We start from the raw sequence: 23667 nt of genomic DNA, 5'->3' as shown, positions 1-23667 counted from the left end.
GAGGACTCTTTTTACAATATTGACAGGACAAAACCCTTTCGCAAAACCAAACAGCTTTTTGTATCCTTCTCCCCACCACATAAAGGCAATCCTATATCAAAGTCAGGGATTGCAAGGTGGATTGTCAAATGCATACAGATTTGCTATCACAAAGCTGTATGCCATCTGCAAATCAGAAACATGGTCTACACCGCACACATTCACAAAACCCTATTGTGTAGATGTGCAAGCAAAACAACAAGCTAGTGTGGGCCAGGCTGTACTCAAAACACTATTTCAAACTACTGCAACAGATACTGGTGGTCGCAGCTGAGGAGAAGTACTGCTATGCAATCTATGCATAGTGTGTGATCTGCAGCTCATATGCCTCGAATGGAAAATGCTACTTACCAGTATGAATCTGTTCTTGGCATGTAGAGCTGCAGATCCACACACGCCCACCCACCTCCCCGGCTACCTTTATCTGTTCCAGTTATCTTAATTAGATACTACATACATGGACATCTCTTTTTGTTTCTTACAAAACTCCATCATTTCCCTTCTTGGCAAAAAAAACTATCTGAAGATGGAGTCGATGCCCATCCGCACTATTGTCCAAAGGAGGAGTCACCTATCTTGTGACTTCCAAAGACTTATTCCAAGACAACAACAAAGTGAAATCATCCAGGCCCAACACCAGATGGCGATCTATGCATAGTATGTGGATCTGCAGCTCTACATGCCAGGAACAGATGCATACCAGTAAGTAGCATTTTCCATTGCTGCAAATACCTGATCCTACTGGAAAATGATTGTATACCCACAATATACTCACATCTTACATGATTTTACACGTGTTGTGATCATTACTGCTTCTTGCAGTGCCACAGACAAATTGCATTTGACAATGTAGAATTACCAGATCATGTTTGGCTGCGGAACACCTTACTGTACTTAGTTCAGCAATCCAACTCCTTTTCTTATTGTAATCTGAACCTTATTGCGTGCTCTCTTCCTAAATACAAACATCACTGCACTGATTCTAGTGCTTGCTCTGCAGTGTAACAGGCCACTCACCAACCAGAAAATACTGTCTGAGGCTGTAGTTTCTAAGCTGCAGTGGGGAACACACTGCTGACAGCTGCTCTGCTCAGAGCTGCTCACAAATAGTGCTGCGCTCGAGTCCGTGGGGCAGTCCATACACCACAGTGCTCTGACTGGAGCAGAAAGGGTAAATGCTCTCAGCAGCAGAACTTAAGTTGCAGTGTGCATGGTGGGTGGCTTTTAAAAACAGCGCTCACCATAACAGGAAACAAGTGGAGTACTTTATTTTGCCTAGGTCCTGCCAGTGTCGCAGCAATGTCTTCCTGTGGGCAATGCAGGCCTTTAAATAAAAATCTGATCCTGTCTGGAGTTAGTCACGCCTTATCCACTGACGGAGCCAGCCAGGCTGTGGAGGCATGAGTGCATTGAAATGAGCATGCATTGACAATAAACAAGTATTATTTATATCCCAAGAGTTACAGGTTGCTTATTTTAGTGATCCATACTAATATAATAAAGAGAGAGCCCAAACCTTTGAGGCGTGTAATCTCAGGAACCACAGCACCAATCACAACACCCAATACAGCGTTGGAAAGGGCAGTTGCAGCAGAAGGACATAGGCTATGCAGACGCCCACCATATATATTTAAAAGGTAAAAGAATCGTGCCAGCAAAGTAGTGCCTTGTGGGCGTGTCTGCGTTGTGCTGTGGGCGTGTGCTGGGAGCGTGACAAACGTTCCGCCCTTCATGTCATGTCTCATATCGTGTGCTGTGGGCGTGTGCGGGGGGCGGGATTACGGAAAAAAAAGCGAGCGTTGTGCCCAATATTTCATTGTTTTTTCTTCCCAGGTTCTGCACATTCCATCTCCGGGTGTCCCCCCTACTGCCTTTAAATACCCCTGCACCCCATAATCATAACCCACCCTTACTCCTTAAAATAACCCCAACACCCTTAAACACTAACCCATCTTAACCCTATAAATATACCCTGTACCCCAAAACCCAAAACTATCCCTAAACCCTAAAAATACCTCTGTACCCCAAAACCCAAACCTAGCCCTGAACCCTATAAATACCCCTGTTCCTCAAAACCCAAACCTACCCCTGAACCCTAAAAATAACCCTGTACCCCAAAATCCAAACCTAGCCCTGAACCCTAAAAATACCCCTGTACCCCAAAACCCAAACCTAGCCCTGAACCCTAAAATACCCCTGTACCCCAAAACACAAACAGAGCCCTGACCCCTTAAAATACCCCTGTACTCCCAAACACAAACCTAGCCCTGAACCCTAAAAGTACCCCTGTACCCCAAAACCCAAACCTAGCCCTGAACCATAAAAATAACCCTGTACCCCAAAACCCAAACCTACATCTGAACCCTAAAATACCCCTGTACCCAAACCTAGCCCTGAACCCTAAAAATACCCCTGTACCCCAAAACCCAAACCTAGCCCTGAACCCTCAAAATACCCCTGTACCCAAAAACCCAAACCTAGCCCTGAACCCTAAAAATACCCCTATACCCCAAAACCCAAACCTAGCCCTGAACCCTAAAAATACCCCTGTACCCCAAAACCCATACCTATCCCTAAACCCTAAAACTACCCCTGTACCCCATAACCCAAAACTATATCTGAACCCTTAAAATACCCAAACACCCTAAAACATATACCTCAGTACCCCAAAACATATACCCCTATACCCATACTTACCTTATCCAAACATTAAAAAAACCTTGCTTGTACCATTCATGCATTTACAACGAATTTCGTTGTAAATGTATGCATGGTAAAAGCATATAAAATGTAATGCCATGCGTTATAATGGCATTACGGAGTCATGGTACTTTCGTAATGAAAGTATGCGGAGTGATGGTATGCGGAAAGAAAGTTGCAGAATAATGGGTGTTTACCCTCCCCCGGTAAGTACATTGGTGGCACGGCGGCCCACATCTCCAGCAACATACTCATATTTTTTCACCACCGTTTGGAAAATTGCACAGGTCTCTCTCATTGATGGCCAACACCGACATACACTTTTAGACACACCTCCCGCCACAAGTTCTAGAATTGCGAACTTTAGAGCTGGGGAGCTACGTTCGAATCTCGGCATCAGCTCAACATCTTGTGATTCCAGGCAAATCGCTTTGTCTCCCCGTGCCTACCACAAATGAATGTGTTCTTCTGTTATGTAAATTGTGCTCATGCCATGTTGTCGAGTTTGCGCTATATAATATTGCAAGGAAAAATAAAGTAGGGAAACTCGAGTTCACACACTACTGAACGCGCACTCTTAAGTGCATCAGTAGTGCACTGTGAATCGGAGCGTTTCACAGGCCTGTCACAGATAAGAAATGCTATCAAAACGAAATCCTACAAAACAGTATACTACTGGCCGGCAGCAATTCATACCCGGACAACGTCGGGACGGGCTGCTAGTTTATTAAATAAAAGCAGAGAATACCTTGCGCTGCTTACTTCGTGCTGCAATTTAAAGCTTGCGAGCAAAGCAATTCGATTCCGATTCTCCCGTGGACTGCAGAACGCCGGGCGGGAGGGCATTCAGGGCGGGTCACCTCTACACAGGCTGGATTGTGGTGTGCTCCTCTGGTGGTGGGCTGTTAAGCCTGGACCCACTCCAACTGGCGGCACCGCATTTGGTTAAGTCACTCTCGACTAGCCGCCGCCGGTGAGGTGACGGTCGGGTGTATTCAGTCACTGTATGGGATTCATTTTAGGTTTAGTGGAGAGCTGCATGTGCTGCTGCATTGCTAGCAGCCAAAGAACTGAAACTGACCCTCGCTCTGTATGTGCCGCGGACGGCAGGATGTCCTGCGGCCTATTAATGAGTGGCTGTTAAAACTGTTACATTGTTACCGTAGCAGCTAGAGCTGCCTGCGAGCAGTTTGGCCCCACCCTCAAGCCTGCAGGAAGCTGTGGCCTTGCGCTGCCATTCAAGAGTACAGTAATAGGGCAAAAGCAGCGCTATGGCTTGACACCAAAGAAGGCACTATAATGCGTGACTTTGCATTTCAGTGCGGTTATGCGGACCACCACACTTAAATGTGTAAGTCTAACGCCTGATTCATGGTACTTGGCAGAGCTGCTGCCCCACACTGGGCCTTTGGGTGCTATTGTTACGCCACTGGAATAATGTAAAGATGTGCATGTTTTCCTTTTAAAGTATTTGACTGGAGCAACAACCAAACTGCAAATAACTGCTTGTGTGATTGTTGCTGTAGTCGTGGATGGTTTTTGTTGAATGAGTAAGTCACACAAAATTAAACCAGTCCTAAACCTTGGCCTATCTCCAAAGGCAGGAAGTGTATTTAAATGCCTCTTAAGAGCGGAATTGTATTTTCCACAAACACGTTTTTAATAATTTAGTTCCAAAATAACTCTTTTGGGACAGCGCTCTTTTTCACAATAGATGGGTTAGGGGCCAGTATCAGGTAGGATTTTTGAGAAATATATGTATCTAGCAAAACTGCTTTACGCCCCTACCACTTTCTTACTTCACCAGCCCTTCAGGCTGTAGGATACTGTTGAGGAAAGATAAAAATGAAAATATTGTGCTTAATATATTGTCCTTTGTACGGCTGGCTTCCAGCTTGAAAACTTCTTTCATTACATGCATTACTGTTATGCCAACTCGCTCATCCCTGTTTTATTGAACACTGGTGTACACGTAGACCCCTGATTTTCAGGTTGTAATTGAATCGGGGAACAAGAGGGTTTTATTTTCATTTTTGTTATTTTTTTAATACATTTTCAGTAATCTTCACTCCCAGACTAAGTATAGAACAAGAGTACCCCCTAGCCCGATTATGTAGGCATGCCTCCCTTTAACTCACTCAGTGTGTGGCTTGTACAACAGTCAGGGTTACGTGCAGCAAGAAGCACCACTGCCCAGTTGTTCAACCTACAGAAAAGACTAGTTCAAAGATTGAGACCACTTAATATCTCCGTGACGCAGGCTGGCAAGCTTAAATGTAGGGGAGTGAATGTAAACGCTCGACTTCCAAGACACTGATGCATACATAGTCCATGTGCGAGTTCCCTAGTCCTGGCTGTCAATGCCTTCTGCATGACCCCCCCGCACTCCTCCATGGAAGCCACCCAGGAAGGCTATATACTTGGCATCAGCAGGTAATTCCAAGAGTCTTGTATGGAACAGTTTTGCAGCACTCAAGTATTTTCTTAAAAGTAAGTCCCTGTTATTGCTGTGCTCCCGCCAAAAATTGGCAGTGGACCAACGTTTGACTTTTTTTTAAAAAACAATGGAATAACAATTTTTTGTTATGTTAAGATTATTTTCAGGTTTTAAAAAAATAGCACATTCAAACTTCATATTGTTAATCGAATTAAGATATAGACCAGTTTCCTTAAAGGATCACTCTAAATTATCAAACATTATTTTTGTAAATACTTAAGAGGGTAAAAAGAGCTCACATTGTCCCTGCTCCAATCACATCTATTTAAAATAAGATGTATATCAAAAGCTGCCTCCGCAATATTGCTCTCCTGTGAGATAAATGATCCAATGACTCCCTGCAAATGATTATACAAACTCTTTTTTTAGTCACATTTTATGTCAAATCAAGCCCCTGTGGTCCCTAATAGGGTAAATGGTTCAGTCCGATTCTAATAAAGTTCTTCACAGTCAAAGTAAAATGCAGGATTTCATAATGCCTTATGAAAGGAATTTTTTCACCCAACATTTCCTTTTTGTGGATTATCCGGAATTTATATATGGTCGAACCAGAGGATGAGAAGTGAGAAAGTATGTGATGGCCCAATTAAGGGGCCGATTAGGATGGCGGACGGACTTGCGTCCGTCCGCCACCCCTGAGTTGGAGGGACCGTCCGCATGGGCAGCGGCGGTCCCTCCATAGCAATTAGGATGTGACCGCCACCCTGGCGGTCACATCCTGTATGTTTTACATTGCGGCGGATGCTGCTTGAAGCAGCATCCGCCGCAATGCAAAAAACGAAAAGTGTGCATTTGCATGCACAAAGTGGCAGGCACCGCGCGGTGCCTGCCGCTTCGTGCACGCAAGGGCAGGGGGGTACCATAGGTACCCCCCATGTGCACCCCCCACGCAACCTTCACCCAGGGGGCCCGCAACGGGCCCCCAAAGTGACTGTCCGTATGCTTTTCCACGGCGGAAAAGCCGCCGCGGAAAAGCATGACTCACCCTGCATCCTAATATGGCTGGCGGTGTCTGATAGACACCGCCAGCCATGTTATTGCTTTTCCGCCGTGGTCGCCTTCCGACCGCGGCGGAAAAGCGGCGGACGGATTGGGAGACCCACCAGCCATCCTGATTTGGCGGTGGGTCTTTCAGGCCTCCTCGGCGGATTTCCCCCATACTCCGGGCCGGCGGTGGCTTCCGCCGGCCCGGAGTATGCGGGAAATCCGCCATCCTAATGACCCCCTTAGTGTTAAAAATGTAATGTCTGTGTATTCTGAAATCATAAGGTATGTGCATCTGATTTGTCACCTTTGTTAATTTCTTTAAAAATCAATGAGAAGAGTGATGAAAACAATAAATGCATGATTTCACTCATGTTGGTGTTGTGGCATGATTAAATGGCATGCTCGTGTGAAGTGTCCTCTTCAGAAGGCCTGTGCTCATGTATCTTTTTTCAAATCTTCCTTAGGGTTCTGTGGTACCCAGGGAATGGCCACGCCCTCGATAAAGTGGATACGGAGTCGGATTGCTTTATGAACATTGCCCTCTGGATCCTACAGCATTTGCAGTCCTGACCTAGCCTATGAACACTCTACTTATCCCAAATAAAAATTATACTTCCTTCAGAGCTCTGCTTTTTTATTCCGGTTTCTTAAATTCATGGGATAATTAGTACCATCACTCAATGCTTTCTCCTAAAAGTATTTAAAGGTACCTTCTTCCCTTGCCTCCAATGGACTTTTAGGGCATTCCATAAACCTCATTTTCGCTGCTCTTTTTTCCTCCTGTTAATATGAATCAAATATTGGCAAATAGAGATTAAATTATTCTTGTTCATCTGTTTCTTGTTTCATTTCAATACGCCTGTGACTCAGGCTTCTGGTGTTAAATGTTGTACATTTTGAGGGAAGAGAAGTAGGAACAGACCAACTAAATTAGTCATGGAGCTGAAGGATTTTATGTATTATTTATGTTATATGTTCCTTGCATTAGCTTGCTTTTTCTCATGACTAAAGTCCAATAGCATATTTTGTAGCATCTGTCGTGGCTCTTGCTAGCAAACACTTGCATCTTCGGCTGCAACAGGAAGAAGGGAAAACTGTCTTTATCATTTTTACACACTCATCTCAAATAAATTCATATTCGAGGCATATGAGCTGCAGATTGTACACATGCATAGATCGCCATCTGGTGTTGGGCTCGGATGCTTGCACTTCCATTTGGTCCTACAGCTCATGGAAAGGCATCCATTTAAAAAATGCCCCAGTGTGGAGCAAAATTTCCAAACAGTGACCATCACAAGGTCTGTAAGCTGTGCCTCTCGTCCGAGCACAACGAGAACAATTGCCAGGCCTGCGCCCTTTTTCGATCGAAGAAAACCATCCGTGATCGTCGGGACCGCGACACATCATGGCGCAGCGAGCAGCTCCGGCACCGGTAGACATCTTCGACGAAGGCCCAGATGTCCCGGAGGAGAATTCAGAGGACCTTGAAATCGTGTCTGAAGCAGAAGACTCAGACTCAGACGACCACTTCACTCCTGGTCAACGAGTGAGTACAACTTAGCATGAGCGCAAAATCCGCTCCGATCGCGGATTTTGCGGATTTTCGGTAAATCCGCGGTCCGCAAACTCTCGCGAATTCACTGAAAATCCGCAATCCGCGATCGGAGCGGATTTTGCGGTCAAAAGTTCAAGCCTAATGCCTAATTTACGATGGCGCCGGCAAGCTGCCAGCGCCATCCTCAAATGGTTACTTAATTAGCTTCAACAGGAAGCTCTAACAGATAAGATAAAGCAGGGGCTCGAGCGCCTGCTTTATTTTATCAGTTGGAGCTTCCTGTTGAAGCTAATTAAGTAACTTTTGCAGGATGGCGCTGGCAGCTTGCCGGCGCCATCGTAAATTATTTACATGGGGAAAAACGGTGGTGTCTTCTTGAATACATATGAAGGGCAGGGTTCATTCTGGCACGACGGTCCTGGCACAAAAAATAAACCTCTACAGGAAACACTTGCAGATATCAATAACGCATGTGACCTAGTTGAAGCTTAAATTCAGTGACTCATTCATCAGCCCAAAAATAATCGTGAGCGTTGTGGAGGCTGGGCAGGTGTGCCTTCTTCCCAAATATACCATCGAAAATCCGCTGTGATGCTGGCCAGAGGCATTTGCATCTTTGACTTTCACGAGCGCAATCCCCGTGCTGTTCCTGTGACCAGGGGCTTCTGTCTCTTAATCTGCTGCTCTGATCGGTCTCTGACCTTTTATACACACAAGCGGCATGTGCGCTCGCATGGAAGCCCCGTCCGTTTGGCCCCGCCCGAGCTTCTGTCTCTTAATCTGCTGCTCTGATCGGTCTCTGACCTGTTATACACACAAGCGGCATGTGCGCTCGCATGGAAGCCCCGTCCGTTTGGCCCCGCCCGAGCTTCTGTCTCTTAATCTGCTGCTCTGATCGGTCTCTGACCTGTTATACACTCAAGCGGCATGTGCGCTCGCATGGAAGCCCCGTCCGTTTGGCCCCGCCCACACACTCGAGGAAGCCCCGCCCCCAAATCCGCCGATCCGCTAAATCCGCGGATTTTGCGGATCCACGATCCGTGAATCCGCAAATTCGTGAATCGTGGATCCGCAAAATCCGCCCATGCTTAAGTACAACTACCCCACCCCATCTCCAATCGAAAAAAAGAAGGCTCTGGTCAAGACTTCGCCTGCTGGCTCCATTGGCAACCGAAAACAAACTTCAGAAGCCGCGCCCTCGGGCTTGGCTCCGAAGATAAAGGACAAGCCTTCCGGTAGCTCGGCACCAAGCAAACCCTGTAGGGGCCTTCGGCACCGAAGACGGGAGACCAACATACTCCCAAAAAGAAGTCGGTGCCGACCACCTCCACGCCGAAACAGATTTCCGGCTCCATAACCAAGCCAAAGGTCCCAAAACGACCTCCTATGGCCTCGGACCAGAAATCCGAACCACGCTCGGATCCGAAAAAGTCTGCGCCGAAAGCTGTTACTGAGGACGAAAAACTTTTTCGACCAGATACAGTTGATCCCAAACATAAAAAACTTCATATAGACCCTAAAACAGGACATGTGGCTTCTATTCCACACAACAAGAGGAAGTTGGACACACCAGACACTCCGGTGCCTGTAAAGAAAAAGGACTGTGCCACTTCCCCAATAAGACCCTCTTCTCCTGTTATTCCTCCTCAGCCTGTTCTTCCTCCTAAGCCTGTCTCTCCTCCACAGTCTCCAAACCTCCCACCTTACTCACCACCACCACAGGATGAGGATGATCATGATAATTTAGGGGGTGGGGGAGGCAACAATGACCCATTCACTGATCCTGATAATCACACTGACACACCAGAAGACGATTGGGATGATTATGATGACCCAATAGTTCCCCAGACCTCCCTGATCCCCAACCATATCCAACAAAACCATCTCCCCCAGATGACAATATTGGTTTTGGCCAACTTGTAAATAGAGCTGCTGTCTACCATGGTGTTCACATGCATTCAGACCCTGCAGACAGAGACTTCCTTCTAGACACCTTCCAACAGTCACAAAAAAACGTCCAAGCCTTGCCAATGCTAAAAGTGTAAATGTAAATGTAGACGTATTTGTAAAGCGCACTGATACTCCGGCAAGCAGTGTGTCCTGGCGCTGTACTCATACCGCTAGGGAACCCATCCTGGCTTTTCCCCGTGAAATGTCCACTCCTGGGCATCCCCGGGGTGCAACCAGGCATCCCCAGCGCTGTAGGGGGCCGTCGTGGAGGTTAAGCAAGCTATTGCCCAGAGTTGCAGCGTGGGACTCATGCTCAGAGTAGGCACCGAGGCGAGAAATCAGGTCCGAGGAATTATGAGCCCAAGATCCGCCAAATCAGCCGAGATCAGCCGAGGCGGGATTTGAAAACTGGTCCCGGCCAGACCTCTGTACCAGGGACTGCCGCTCTAAGCAGTGAGCCACACTCCTCCTAAAAGGGGTCATTAAATATGCCCCGACATATTCAAAGACCCAGTAAGAGCTAGGATTCTCAATCCCAGGAGTGACAAAAAATATAAACCTGCCCCAGATTATCCCATCTACATCAAAGGGCAGCTACTCTTAGACTCACTAGTAGTGACTAATGCTAGAAAGTGCGCCAATTCTCAAACCTCCGGTGACGCACCACGGCGAGATAAGGAATCTAAATTTTTAGATGCCTCTGGCAAGAGAGTTGCTGCCCAAGCAGCTAATAGCTGGTGCATAGCCAACACCCAAGCATTACTTGCTAGTTATGATAGGGCTCACTATGACCGACTAGAAACCCTATTACAACATTTACCTGAGGGCAAATTAATAACCAATGCATCAATAAAGTGTGCCCTTGATGCAGCAGACACAGCCTCTAGGTCCATTAACACTAGTGTGCTACTTAGACGACATGCCTGGTTACGCATTTCAGGCTTTAAACAAGTGTACAAACAACTATCCTCAACCAGCCGTTCAATCAGGAACAACTTTTTGGACCAGCTGTAGACACCACTCTACTCTTGGGCTACTCTTGTCTTTGTAGCCCTGAGGAAGTTGTTGTGCGATATACCCAAGACAAAACACGTGTTGGCTACAGGCTACATCTTGGCTATATCAATTACGCCAATCTGCTGTCATGAACAATTTGGAACACATCTACATTCTGAACAGGATGAGGAAATAAAAAAATGAGAAAATAAAGAAAAATATAAACACACAAGATTTGGACTGATACTTTCTTGGATTGACTTCCTAATGATAAAATTCGGATTACTCGTTTGCCTTTTGCTCTGGAACGGTATTTTGATTTGTATTTGCCTTTTGTGTACCTATGGTAACAGAGGATTTCCGGATACATAGGTGGCCGTCTCCTATCTGTTCCCTTGAGCACTTTTTAGATATTACTGGTATCCTGACTATAATATTGGTATTGCGCAAGGTTTGACCTAGCCACATTTCAAAGTCACATCCACTGGTGGGAACTCCACCCACTAGTCCTGCTCCCTTACTTTCTCAGGTGAGGCACCTCAGACAAAAACCTTTTCGCCAAGGCAGAAAAACAAAATACCAAAACGTTGCAGCCAAGTTTCCACATCCGCAGTCTATGGGCAATGCTTTGTGGATGAACTTGTCAAGGATATTTGCCTATGCTTTTCCTCATCTCCCAATCATTCGGTACGTGGTCAGGAAGTTGAGGCAAACATCCCTCACCCTGGTGGCTCCAACGTGGCCAGACTACCATGGTCCTCACTTGTTGTCTAGTTGTCCATTGTCCCTCACAAGTAGCTTCCCAACAGGCCGGACGTGTCACTCAAGACCACAGCGAGGATAGACTGACAGGCCCCAGGCAGCCCAACCTAGCAATTTGGCTCCTGAGGTCCTAGAGTTTGGTTACCTAGGATTGCCCTAGGAATGCATGGTCCTATTCGAAGAGGCCCGTAGGCCCAGCACACTCACTTGCTACAGTACTAAATGGAAGTGTTTTGTTTACTATTGTACCCGAAAAAAGCGCTCCACTCACTCACCCCTACAGTGCAGGACATCCTTTGTTACCTCCTACACCTTCAACGGTCTGGGTAGGCTTACACATCAATCAGCCTACCCCTAGCAGTCATTGCTGCATATATGCTGAATCAGGATCTTTTTTCCCTCTTAAAAAAACCTGGTCATCAAAGCAGTCATGGAGTGCCATTAGGCATGTAAAATAACTAAGGGTGCGCCATGCCCCAGTCAGGAACCCCAACATTATCCTCACTAGACTGATGGTGCCCCTTTTTGAGCCACTACATTTGTTTGCGTAGCACATGTTTTCTGCAATTTGTTTTGGAAGGTTGCATTCATATCACTCGGGCGCACGAGTGAATTGCAGGCCCTCACACTTGAGGAACCTTTTTTCAAAGTCTACAAAGACAAGGTGATTCTTTGAACCAATCCTAAGTTTTTGCCCAAGGTGGTCTCCCCTTTCCCCCTTACTCTATTGAGCTCTCAGTCTTTTTCACGACCTGACTAACTAGCTGAAAGAGCACTCCATACTCTTGTTGTTAAGCATGCTCGTTTGTACTATATAGACCAAAACCAATCATTTTTGCAAAACTCTACAGGTATTTGTATGTTTCTCTCAGACTCATAAAGGGCACAGCATTTAACAGGCAGGGATTACCAAGTGGATCATCAAATGCATTCAGACTTTCTATGCAAAGCTAAAAATCAATGAATTGAAATGAAAAAACAATTTATAAAGTGCTAACAATTACCCAAAGGGTTCTAGGCGCAAGCTCGTCGAGCAACTATGCCATGAAGCCTAACCAGATAAATCAGAAGTTAAACAGCCAGGTTTTTTAAAGCTTTCCTAAAAGCTATCAGTTGAGTTTCACCTTTTAAGGCTAAGGGAAGAGAGTTCCACAGTCTAGTGGTGCCCACCAAAAAGCTTCTACCTCCCCAGTTACTTTTCAGAAACCTAGCGATCACCAGATTGTGGGCATGGGCAGAGCGTAGCTGCCGGGTGGGAACATATCGTTGAAAATTCTGTTTAAAAAAAGATGTTCTCATATCATGTACTGCTTTAAATGCTGTGCAAAGAGCTTTGAACCCAATGCATCTTTTTACTGGGAGCCAATGTAATTGTCTTAGTGCAGCAGTGGCGGATTTATGCTTAGGAATTTCCAGAAAAATACGTGCTGCAGCATTTTGTACAATCTGTAGTTTTGTTATACATTTTGTCCTTAGATTAAGAAAAAGAATGTTACAGTAATCGGCTCTGGACAGGACCAGAGCTGAGATGACAAGTTTTGGAAGATTAGCAGGTACAAACTGAAAGATGTTTCTGAGTACTTTTAAAGTATCGAAGGATGAAGAAGTGACATTATTCACATGCATTTCAAATGTAAGCTTGGAATCAAAAGTGACTCCTAGACGACCCTGTGGGAGTGCAGTTTCCGCTCGCTTGCCTGTTTGTTGTGCGGCCTCTCCGGCCACTTCGCCACCACGCCTCGCGGCCCCCGCTCCGCGGGAGCCGCTCGAAGGTGAGAGACTTTCCTGGGGAACCAGCCCCGGCTTCTGGACGTGCTAAGGAGCACCAACGCCGCTTCAGGGACTTCACAGCAGGACAGTTTGCACTGAGGCGGGACTGCGAGGACCAGCGTGCCCAGCGGCGCTGATCGGCCGCAGCTGGTCCTCTTCCCGCCCCTCCACCATAAAACCAACGCGGTGTGAGTGCTGACTGGGACCCCATAACGACCCTGTGGGAGTGCAGTTTCCGCTCGCTTGCCTGTTTGTTGTGCGGCCTCTCCGGCCACTTCGCCACCACGCCTCGCGGCCCCCGCTCCGCGGGAGCCGCTCGAAGGTGAGAGACTTTCCTGGGGAACCAGCCCCGGCTTCTGGACGTGCTAAGGAGCACCAACGCCGCTTCAGGGACTTCACAGCAGGACAGTTTGCACTGAGGCGGGACTGCGAGGACCAGCGTGCCCAGCGGCGCTGATCGGCCGCAGCTGGTCCTCTTCCCGCCCCTCCACCATAAAACCAACGCGGTGTGAGTGCTGACTGGGACCCCATAACGACCCTGTGGGAGTGCAGTTTCCGCTCGCTTGCCTGTTTGTTGTGCGGCCTCTCCGGCCACTTCGCCACCACGCCTCGCGGCCCCCGCTCCGCGGGAGCCGCTCGAAGGTGTGAGACTTTCCTGGGGAACCAGCCCCGGCTTCTGGACGTGCTAAGGAGCACCAACGCCGCTTCAGGGACTTCACAGCAGGACAGTTTGCACTGAGGCGGGACTGAGAGGACCAGCGTGCCCAGCGGCGCTGATCGGCCGCAGCTGGTCCTCTTCCCGCCCCTCCACCATAAAACCAACGCGGTGTGAGTGCTGACTGGGACCCCATAACGACCCTGTGGGAGTGCAGTTTCCGCTCGCTTGCCTGTTTGTTGTGCGGCCTCTCCGGCCACTTCGCCACCACGCCTCGCGGCCCCCGCTCCGCGGGTGCCGCTCGAAGGTGAGAGACTTTCCTGGGGAACCAGCCCCGGCTTCTGGACGTGCTAAGGAGCACCAACGCCGCTTCAGGGACTTCACAGCAGGACAGTTTGCACTGAGGCGGGACTGCGAGGACCAGCGTGCCCAGCGGCGCTGATCGGCCGCAGCTGGTCCTCTTCCCGCCCCTCCACCATAAAACCAACGCGGTGTGAGTGCTGACTGGGACCCCATAACGACCCTGTGGGAGTGCAGTTTCTGCTCGCTTGCCTGTTTGTTGTGTGGCCTCTCCGGCCACTTCGCCACCACGCCTCGCGGCCCCCGCTCCGCGGGTGCCGCTCGAAGGTGAGAGACTTTCCTGGGGAACCAGCCCCGGCTTCTGGACGTGCTAAGGAGCACCAACGCCGCTTCAGGGACTTCACAGCAGGACAGTTTGCACTGAGGCGGGACTGCGAGGACCAGCGTGCCCAGCGGCGCTGATCGGCCGCAGCTGGTCCTCTTCCCGCCCCTCCACCATAAAACCAACGCGGTGTGAGTGCTGACTGGGACCCCATAACGACCCTGTGGGAGTGCAGTTTCCGCTCGCTTGCCTGTTTGTTGTGCGGCCTCTCCGGCCACTTAGCCACCACGCCTCGCGGCCCCCGCTCCGCGGGTGCCGCTCGAAGGTGAGAGACTTTCCTGGGGAACCAGCCCCGGCTTCTGGACGTGCTAAGGAGCACCAACGCCGCTTCAGGGACTTCACAGCAGGACAGTTTGCACTGAGGCGGGACTGCGAGGACCAGCGTGCCCAGCGGCGCTGATCGGCCGCAGCTGGTCCTCTTCCCGCCCCTCCACCATAAAACCAACGCGGTGTGAGTGCTGACTGGGACCCCATAACGACCCTGTGGGAGTGCAGTTTCCGCTCGCTTGCCTGTTTGTTGTGCGGCCTCTCCGGCCACTTCGCCACCACGCCTCGCGGCCCCCGAAGGTGAGACACTTTCCTGGGGAACCAGCCCCGGCTTCTGGACGTGCTAAGGAGCACCAACGCCGCTTCAGGGACTTCACAGCAGGACAGTTTGCACTGAGGCGGGACTGCGAGGACCAGCGTGTCCAGCGGCGCTGATCGGCCGCAGCTGGTCCTCTTCCCGCCCCTCCACTTATTCATTTCCCTGATAAGCAGTCATAGCAACGCGGGACGCGCGCGGGGCAAGGGCCGGGGCGAAGACCGGGCATAGAGCGGGCCGTTTGAGGCCGTTCGAGTACGGCAGTGTCCGGCCTAGGCCCACCCCCCCCGGTCGATTAGAAGGCCATTGAAAATGCCACTAAGATCAGGGAAGGAACGTACTGTCCAAATCAACACCACCAAGGGCGTCGTCTCTGGCCCCCTTGATGCCTTCATAACACGGGCCACTGGAATCCTGGAAAAGGAAATCTCCATGGTAGAGAAAAGACTCTCAATAGACCTTATTTGTGGAAAGCGATCATCACTGGGGGCCCTAGCATTATCCATCTCCCCTGCGCCTTCCGCTCCACATGCTGCCTTTAACTGCGTCCATACTACCTCTACGGACGCAATAGTCCATCTAGAAAACATAGGGGGTAGTACAACAGGGGATACACCAAGGGAAGAAAGGCATAGTATAGACGCTTCCCAATGTAGCCAGGGGGATCAGGATGATGATATTGATTCATTGATCAGTGGGGAGTCGGATTTTAGCCAGCCTTCCGGATGTCTTCCCCTTAATCATTCTCACATGTCCAACTCTGCCGAAATCATTAACCATCCTATACACAATTCTGTCCCCAACACTAAAAAGAGAAAGATGGACTCTAGATTGTCGGGGGAAAGAGACTTAAAAATCTGCAAAGTAAACAAAGTTCAAGATGGTGGGATCCAGGGGTCCGAGCTCCCCCCAAACCCCTTAATACCCTCTGTATTTAATAACATGTTATGTCCTTCCCTTTCGGCATTGGGCTCTTCAAGCACCTGCCCTATGTGCCTTAATAGTGACGAAGTTTTGCTAGCTAAAATGGAGGCCATGTTTAAAACATTACTCTTACCAGTCCTGGAGCGGACTAGGCTCATGACCTCAAAAATTGATAGTATGGAGGATCTGATCAATTCAAACCATACGATGCTACAAACACTACTTGGTCCTAATACTACGGGTGCCATTAAAACTTTAGTATCTACTAGGGCCATTAGTAATAACAATATGGAAAAAGGCAAAACTATCCCTAATAAAACCATAGGAATGAATAGTACCACACTTAAGGGGGGCGAAAAACTTAATACTACATCTTCCAAATCAGGAGCTAGCATTCACGCCCAGGCACCAAAGCCCCAATCGAAACCAGCGGCTAAACAAAATAGTGGTGGGAGCCAAATAATGGGTCCTCCCCCACAACCTACTTTAAATCTTCCCTACCCAAGTACCCCTAGAGTCCAACGTACTGCCCCCACCAACAACAGGAATGGGGGACGTAAAAGACCAACCATCCCCAGTGTTGATTTACCACCAGAGGCAGCCCAACATACCATCGTTTTGACAGGTGTAGCACCATTAAAACCGGGTGCCAGGGAGTCATATGGCGACCTCCGCAATAAAATCATCTTTTGGTTGAATAAAAATCGCCCATTACCCCCCTCCACTCCCACGGAGATATTATATGCGAGGAGAGTGGACTGGGTGGGGCCGGAATCAAAAGACTTAGAAGGAGATTGTATCCTTATCTCGTTTAAAGATTCGTGGGTGGTAGATGCCATCAGACGAGAACCACGGTTTGCAAGGCAGGGGGATGTACAAACACTAGCCTTATCATACTTCTATCCGCATAGGCAAATACCCCTTCAATCCTACCCTTTATTTCGTAAGGACCCTACAGTAAGACACCCCTTGGCATTAACACCGCTTGACTGCCAGCGCCCCTTTCTCTTTAACCATTTTGGCCCCCTCTCTGGCCTTGAGGCTATTGATTGACTCAACGATCCATCTAGTGAGTCTCTGTTAGGCAGCGCAGTAGCCCAAGAGCCTATTGAACATAGCATGGTGTGCCCAAATCAAACCAGCAATCGAGTAGATGAGGAAGTAGGTCAAGCCTCTCTGTTATCTAGCCCTCTACTATATGTAGGTGTCCAGGGGTTCTCGACTAAGGATAATCTTATAGTACCAGCGGATCATGCTAAGCATATAGTGGTTAAAGACGATAAAGGGACGTCTTATGGATTTGTACAGCCCTTACACCCTTCATTAATGGAAAATCTGAAAGACCATTTGAAAATCCTGTCCTGGAACATAGCGGGTATTAAGGCTCGCCTTGCTTCTACAGACTGGTCGAACTTTATGGACACTTATGACATTATACTGTTGCAGGAAACGTGGGCAACGGAGCCTGTTCACAAGCTGGGCTATATTAACTTTTTCAAACCTGCAACCAAAGGGGGCAAAGGGCGGGCTTCAGGCGGTTTGCTGATTTGGGTGAAACAATCCTTGGGCTTTTATCCAACCGAACTCCCTGTGGAGAACCTGGATCTCCTCTCCATCATACTAAACAAAGGGAATAATCAAATCATGAACATTGTTAACATCTATGCTAGAGGTCTGCCTGGTGGTCGAAGCCCACCATTGTTGAACTCTATTGACCATATAATTACGAAAATGGACAGACGCATTATTACTATCCTTGTTGGCGATCTAAATTGCACTATAGAACCTTTGTTTGATATGGGAGACACTTGGACTATGGCAGACGATTCTGTATGGGGTGTTCCGGACTTACAAGTGGATAAGAGGGCAAAAGCAACAGAGGCGGCAGTATCCTGGATGGCATTTTGTTTACAAAATGGGTTCCGTGCATGTAACGGTCGCTCTGCCTCGGATATCAAAGGAAATTGCACCTTTGACAATGGGCTGAGGCAGAGCCGCATTGATTACATCTTATTGAACATGGAACATTGGTCATCATTAATAGACATGGCGGTTATCCAGCGATCGGAAAGTGACCACAACCCGCTGTCATTGTCGTTGAAGACACCAGGTCTAAATAGACAGGAGGAGCCATCTGTCACTTACACAGGTGACGTCCTACTCACCAATGACAGGAGGAGACTGAAGTGGTCCCGGGTCTTGGAAGATGAGTGTCTACTGGACAACATTAATGTTGTGGTTGAAAATGCACTTAATGTAATGTCGCAAATAGATTTGATGGGGGTGGATCCTGGACTAGCTAACAATGTGATGGGAGTTCATACTAAATGCTTTGACCACTTAAAAACACTTCTTTCCCTACCATGTGGAAGTGCTCCTACTAAAACAAATCCATTGCCCCAAAAATGGTACAATAGGAAATGTAGGGAGGCACATGCAGCTCTCATCTCAGCCATTAAATCCCGGGACATGGTTGGAGTGAAAGCTGCAAGGTTCAATTACAAGAAGATTCTTAGAGAATCGAAACGGGAGTGGGAGGATAAGTTTTGGTCAGACCTCCTGGAGGCATCCTCCACTAACAACCAGAAAAGGTTTTGGGATTTGGTTAAATGGGGAAAAAACGCGGACTCTTCTACCCCGGGAAATAATGTGCCCCTTGAGGATTGGGTATCGTTCTACTCGGCCCAATTTAGAGCTGATGACTACGATGCTACAAATCCCTTAGGCAATGCACTCTTGCTGACCCCCCTAAGCGAAAAACTCACCTTCACAGTTGCTGAGGTTGAGCTAGCCTTGGCATTGACCCTCAGAGGGAAAGCCCCAGGTATGGATCTGATCCCGGCAGATTTATTTAAATCTAATCCTGCCTTGTGGCTCCCTTATATAACTAGGATAGCTAACACCTTGGCCCTTGGAGCGGATCACTGAAAGAATATCGACTAAAAGAATATCGACTACCCAAAATATCGTTGAGAAAATATCGACACTCAAAATATCGAGTTTCTATCTACAAACAGGTAAGTACAAAAATATCGACTACAAAATATCGTTTACAAAAATATCGTTGTAAAAAATATCGACTTTACTAAAAACAATGTTTAATTACATTAATATAAAAAATTAATTACTAAAATATAATTAACAATACTTAAAATAACTTTTCATAATTAAATAATTAATGAAAGTAAAAAAATAATGTTTTTTTCATCATATTTCTTAAAACATATATATATAGTAAAAAAAATTAATTAAATAATAGGCAATATTGTATATGTACCCCAAAAACCCAAAACTGACCCTGAACCCTAAAAATACCCCTTTACCCAAAAAATGAAAACTGACCCTGAACCCTAAAAATACCCCTTTACCCAAAAACTGAAAACTGACCCTGAACCCTAAAAATACCCCTTTACCCAAAAACTGAAAACTGACCCTGAACCCTAAAAATACCCCTTTGCCCAAAAACTGAAAACTGACCCTGAACCCTAAAAATACCCCTTTACCCAAAAACTGAAAACTGACCCTGAACCCTAAAAATACCCCTTTGCCCAAAAACTGAAAACTGACCCTGAACCCTAAAAATACCCCTTTGCCCAAAAACTGAAAACTGACCCTGAACCCTAAAAATACCCCTTTACCCAAAAACTGAAAACTGACCCTGAACCCTAAAAATACCCCTTTACCCAAAAACTGAAAACTGACACTGAACCCTAAAAATACCCCTTTGCCCAAAAACTGAAAACTGACCCTGAACCCTAAAAATACCCCTTTAATTTAACATAATTAGCAATTAATCAATTAAATTAAAGTAATTACCAATTACATTTTAATTAATTAAAAAATATTTTTTAATTAACAATTATTTAAATAATACTACCAATTATTAAATTTACATATTTAATTAATTATAATTAAATTACTTCCCACCCTATTCCCCTATAAACCCACAACCCGCTACAGAAAATACATTATTTTAATTTACATAATTAGCAATTAATCAATTAAATTAAATTAATTACCAATTAAATTGTAAATAATTAACATATATAATTTAATTACCAATTAATTAATTATTACTACCAATTAATAAATTTACATATTTAATTTATTATAATTAAATTACTTCCCACCCTATTCCCCTATAAACCCACAACCTGCTACAGAATAAAATTACACAATAATTAAAAAAAATTATTAATTAAAAATAATAATAAAAAAATGACACTTTTCACATATAATATAACATAAATACACTATAAATAATTAAATATTATTTAAAAAACTATATTTTTTACTATCTAGATTATATACTTGGATATTTTCACTGTCTATATTATTTACAGTCGATATTACTTCACTTACCTTAAAAACGATATTTTGACTGTCGATATTCTGTCTAGTCGATATTTTCTCCAAACGATATTTAAAACTCGATATTCTTTCCAGTCGATATTTTGGAGTCGATATTATGTCTGTGCACCCCTTGGAGCCACGGTCCCGATTTCATGGAAAAGGGCCGAAATTGTTCCAATTTACAAAAAGGGCGATAAATCCATCCCAGGCAACTACCGCCCTATTAGTTTGATCGATTCGATTCAAAAGATAGTGGCACGCATGGTTTTAGGACGGGTCCAGGGATGGATTGAAACAGAGAATATCCTGTCACCCATGCAGGCGGGCTTCAGATCGGGGATGAGCACCATAGATCAGGTTTTTAGATTCTGCCTGATCTATTGGAAGGAGGTGTGGCTTGGCGGCGGCACCATCTATGCTGCATTCATTGATCTGAAGTCCGCCTTCGATCTAGTCCCAAGGTCCAAGCTATGGGGTGTTCTTGAAAGCCTGGGGTGCCCATTAGAACTTTTAGACCTCATTGTTAGACTCCATGAGGACAACTTTGCGAGGGTGAGATGGGGGGGCCAGGGACAAGTGACGGAGACATTTCCTGTAACTCGAGGTGTCCGCCAGGGGTGTGTCCTGGCCCCAACCCTCTTCCTCCTCTTCATCGATCAAGTTGTCAAGTTTTATACGGACACCCCCACTGATGCACCAATGCTGGCTGGGATGAGATTTCCTTTACTCATCTTCGCAGATGACACTTTAATCCTCTCAAAAACGCGTAGCGGACTTCAGCGGGCTCTCGACCGCTTTGAGGAGTACTGTGCCATCAACAATTTGTTAGTCAATGTGTGGAAAACAAAATTTATGGTTTTTACAAAAAACCATCCAGTTCGTAGTTCAGTGAGGATGAATGGAGTAAACCTTGAGCAGGTCGATACCATGACCTATTTAGGGGTTACCCTCGATAGTCGCCTAAGATGGAAGGACCAGATTAATATACAACATCTTAAACTTGCCAGGCTGACTGGTTGTCTTATCAAAGAGCAAAAGGAGTCAATTACAAAGCGGGTCCTCCCAGCCCTTAAGATCTATGATGTTAAAATCTCTACAGCCATCCTGTATGGCGCGGATCTGTGGGGCCACATGGACTTGCTTAATTTGTTCAAAATCCAATGCAGATTCCTTCGAAACTTAGTAGGCCTCCCGCAGTCAACACCCTCGATTCCCCTCTGCTTGGACCTTGGTTCCCCACCTATTAATGAGATGGCTAGATTTAGGCTAGTGGCACTGTGGAGACGGATATGGACATCTCCAGATTTATCACTCTTTGCGAAAGAACTTGCGGAGGTCAGGTCCATTAGGGGCTTAGGGAAAATACCATGGCTTTCTGCTGTAAAATGTATCCTTAATGATATGGGCCTGGAACACCTTTGGACATCCCCTCAATCCAATGCCTTTCCTTCCAAAGATGAGTTCAAATCCTTGTACTGGGCCACAACCCGCGTAAAAAGAGTTCTGCTTTCTAATCATAACAGCCTTACAGGCAGGTTCTTAACATTCAAACTTGACCTAGAGAGAGAGCCATATTGGGATGTAATAACCCGTCCGTTAGACAAGAAGCTGTATCATCAGTTTAGAGTGGGCGCTTTGCCCTTAAACGCTTTTCTAAGCAAATGGTCTACAGGGTTATCGCCCTACTGTACATGCTGCCCAGGTCATACTGAATCTGAAGGACATTTTCTTTTTGCTTGCCCAAGGTACGGTGCACCCCGAAAGAAATGGCTAAAACCTTTGTTCCAAAAACTACCTTTTAAAACATCAATGGAAGCCATACGGGTGCTTAGGACTAACACCTCTGAACTCTTTGTAGTAACTCTGGCAAAATATTTGGGATGGGCCTGGCTCCTAAGGCTAAAAAACAGCACGCCTTAGTCCTAAGGACCAAGATGTTCTAAAATTGATCATAATCTGTTTGACCATGTTTTTGCCAACTGTTCCATGACTTAGCTGCATCATCTATACCCCTTTCTTTTCCTTCCCATACAAAAGGCCCGCTTACAAAGAACTTGATTTGCAATGTTTTCTTCTTAACTTAATTTTACCTTTTTATAAAATAATCAGGTATTTTCATTAATTGAAATTGAATTTAATCCGGTTTTATCCATTTGTCTTAAATGTTCCTCTTTTTGAATATTTTTCTTTTAATTTGGTGTTTAATCTCTCTTATACTGTTGCTTTTCCTGTTTTTTTTTTTTTTTTTTTCTTTCTTGTTTAAATCGAATCAGTCAAATCCTTTTGTATTTTAATGCGTCTTTTATGATTTGTTAAAAATCGAAATAAAGACTTTAAAACCTGAAACCTGACTCCTAGATTTTTCACTTAGTTGGGGTTGGCAAAGAACCCAGTTCCAGCAGCCAGAAAGCTGGAGACCAAAGGGTGGTGTTGCCACCATAAATAAGGACCACTGTTTTATTGGAATTTAATTTTAAACAGTTAGCGGCCATCCACTGTCTGACTTGACCAGGACAAGTATGAAATTGTGAGGCTGTGTCAGAGGGTTTACTTGTCACAGAGACAATAATTTAGGTATCGTCGGCATAGGAGATTGCTGAGAAACCCAAAGATCGAATCAACTGAGCCACAGGTGCAACGTAAATATTAAAAAGGGTAGGGCTCAATGACAAGCCCTGAGGAACCCCACAAGGCAGTGTAAAATTGGGTGATTTGAACTCGGAGAGAGCAACTGTTCTCGATCAGACAGAAATTACCCAAGTAAGGCCAGAGCTGTCCCTTTTATGCTAATCCCGTCAAGGCATTCCAGCAGTTTTTTTTATGATTGACGGTATCAAATGCAGCGGACAGGTGAGGCAGCACCAGTGCTGCATTGCCCCCTGCGTTGACCCTCTTCCTTACCCAGGCCATGCTCTACCCACAAACAAGGCACGACTATGGCTTTCCTGAGAAATAGATCCATAGCAGACATTTGTAGAGCTACAATGTGGTCCACACCAAACACATTTACAAAACACCACTGTGTGGATGTCCTGGCAAAAAAGCCTGGCAAAGTTAGTCAATCTGCTTGCAGGACTTTTGTTTCAGACCTGTGCACCATCCACTGGCTTGCCACAGCTTAGGGGAGTACATCTTTATAGTTGATGCTGAGCATTTGTACCTATAGCCAAACATGCCAAGAGCTGAATATGTTACCCTGTAAGCATCTTTTTGT

The 23667-nt window shown here is 46.2% G+C and overlaps 1 protein-coding gene across 1 annotated transcript in view; it reads left to right on the top strand.

Moving 5' to 3' along the window:
- The window catches only part of LOC144783082 (acylamino-acid-releasing enzyme-like), a 716578-nt gene extending 709673 nt beyond the window's left edge, over positions 1-6905 (top strand). Inside the window, exon 24 of the mRNA XM_078662245.1 lies at positions 6688-6905. Coding sequence (XP_078518371.1) covers positions 6688-6793 — 106 coding nt within the window. The 3' untranslated portion in view covers positions 6794-6905. The remainder of the gene's footprint in view (positions 1-6687) is intronic.
- Positions 6906-23667: the final 16762 nt, after the last annotated feature.

Source organism: Lissotriton helveticus, chromosome 9 (genome assembly GCF_964261635.1).
Source record: "Lissotriton helveticus chromosome 9, aLisHel1.1, whole genome shotgun sequence".
Lineage (NCBI taxonomy): Eukaryota > Metazoa > Chordata > Amphibia > Caudata > Salamandridae > Lissotriton > Lissotriton helveticus.
The sequence above is the reverse complement of the archived record's forward strand: the minus strand, read 5'-3'. Positions and strand labels throughout refer to the sequence as shown.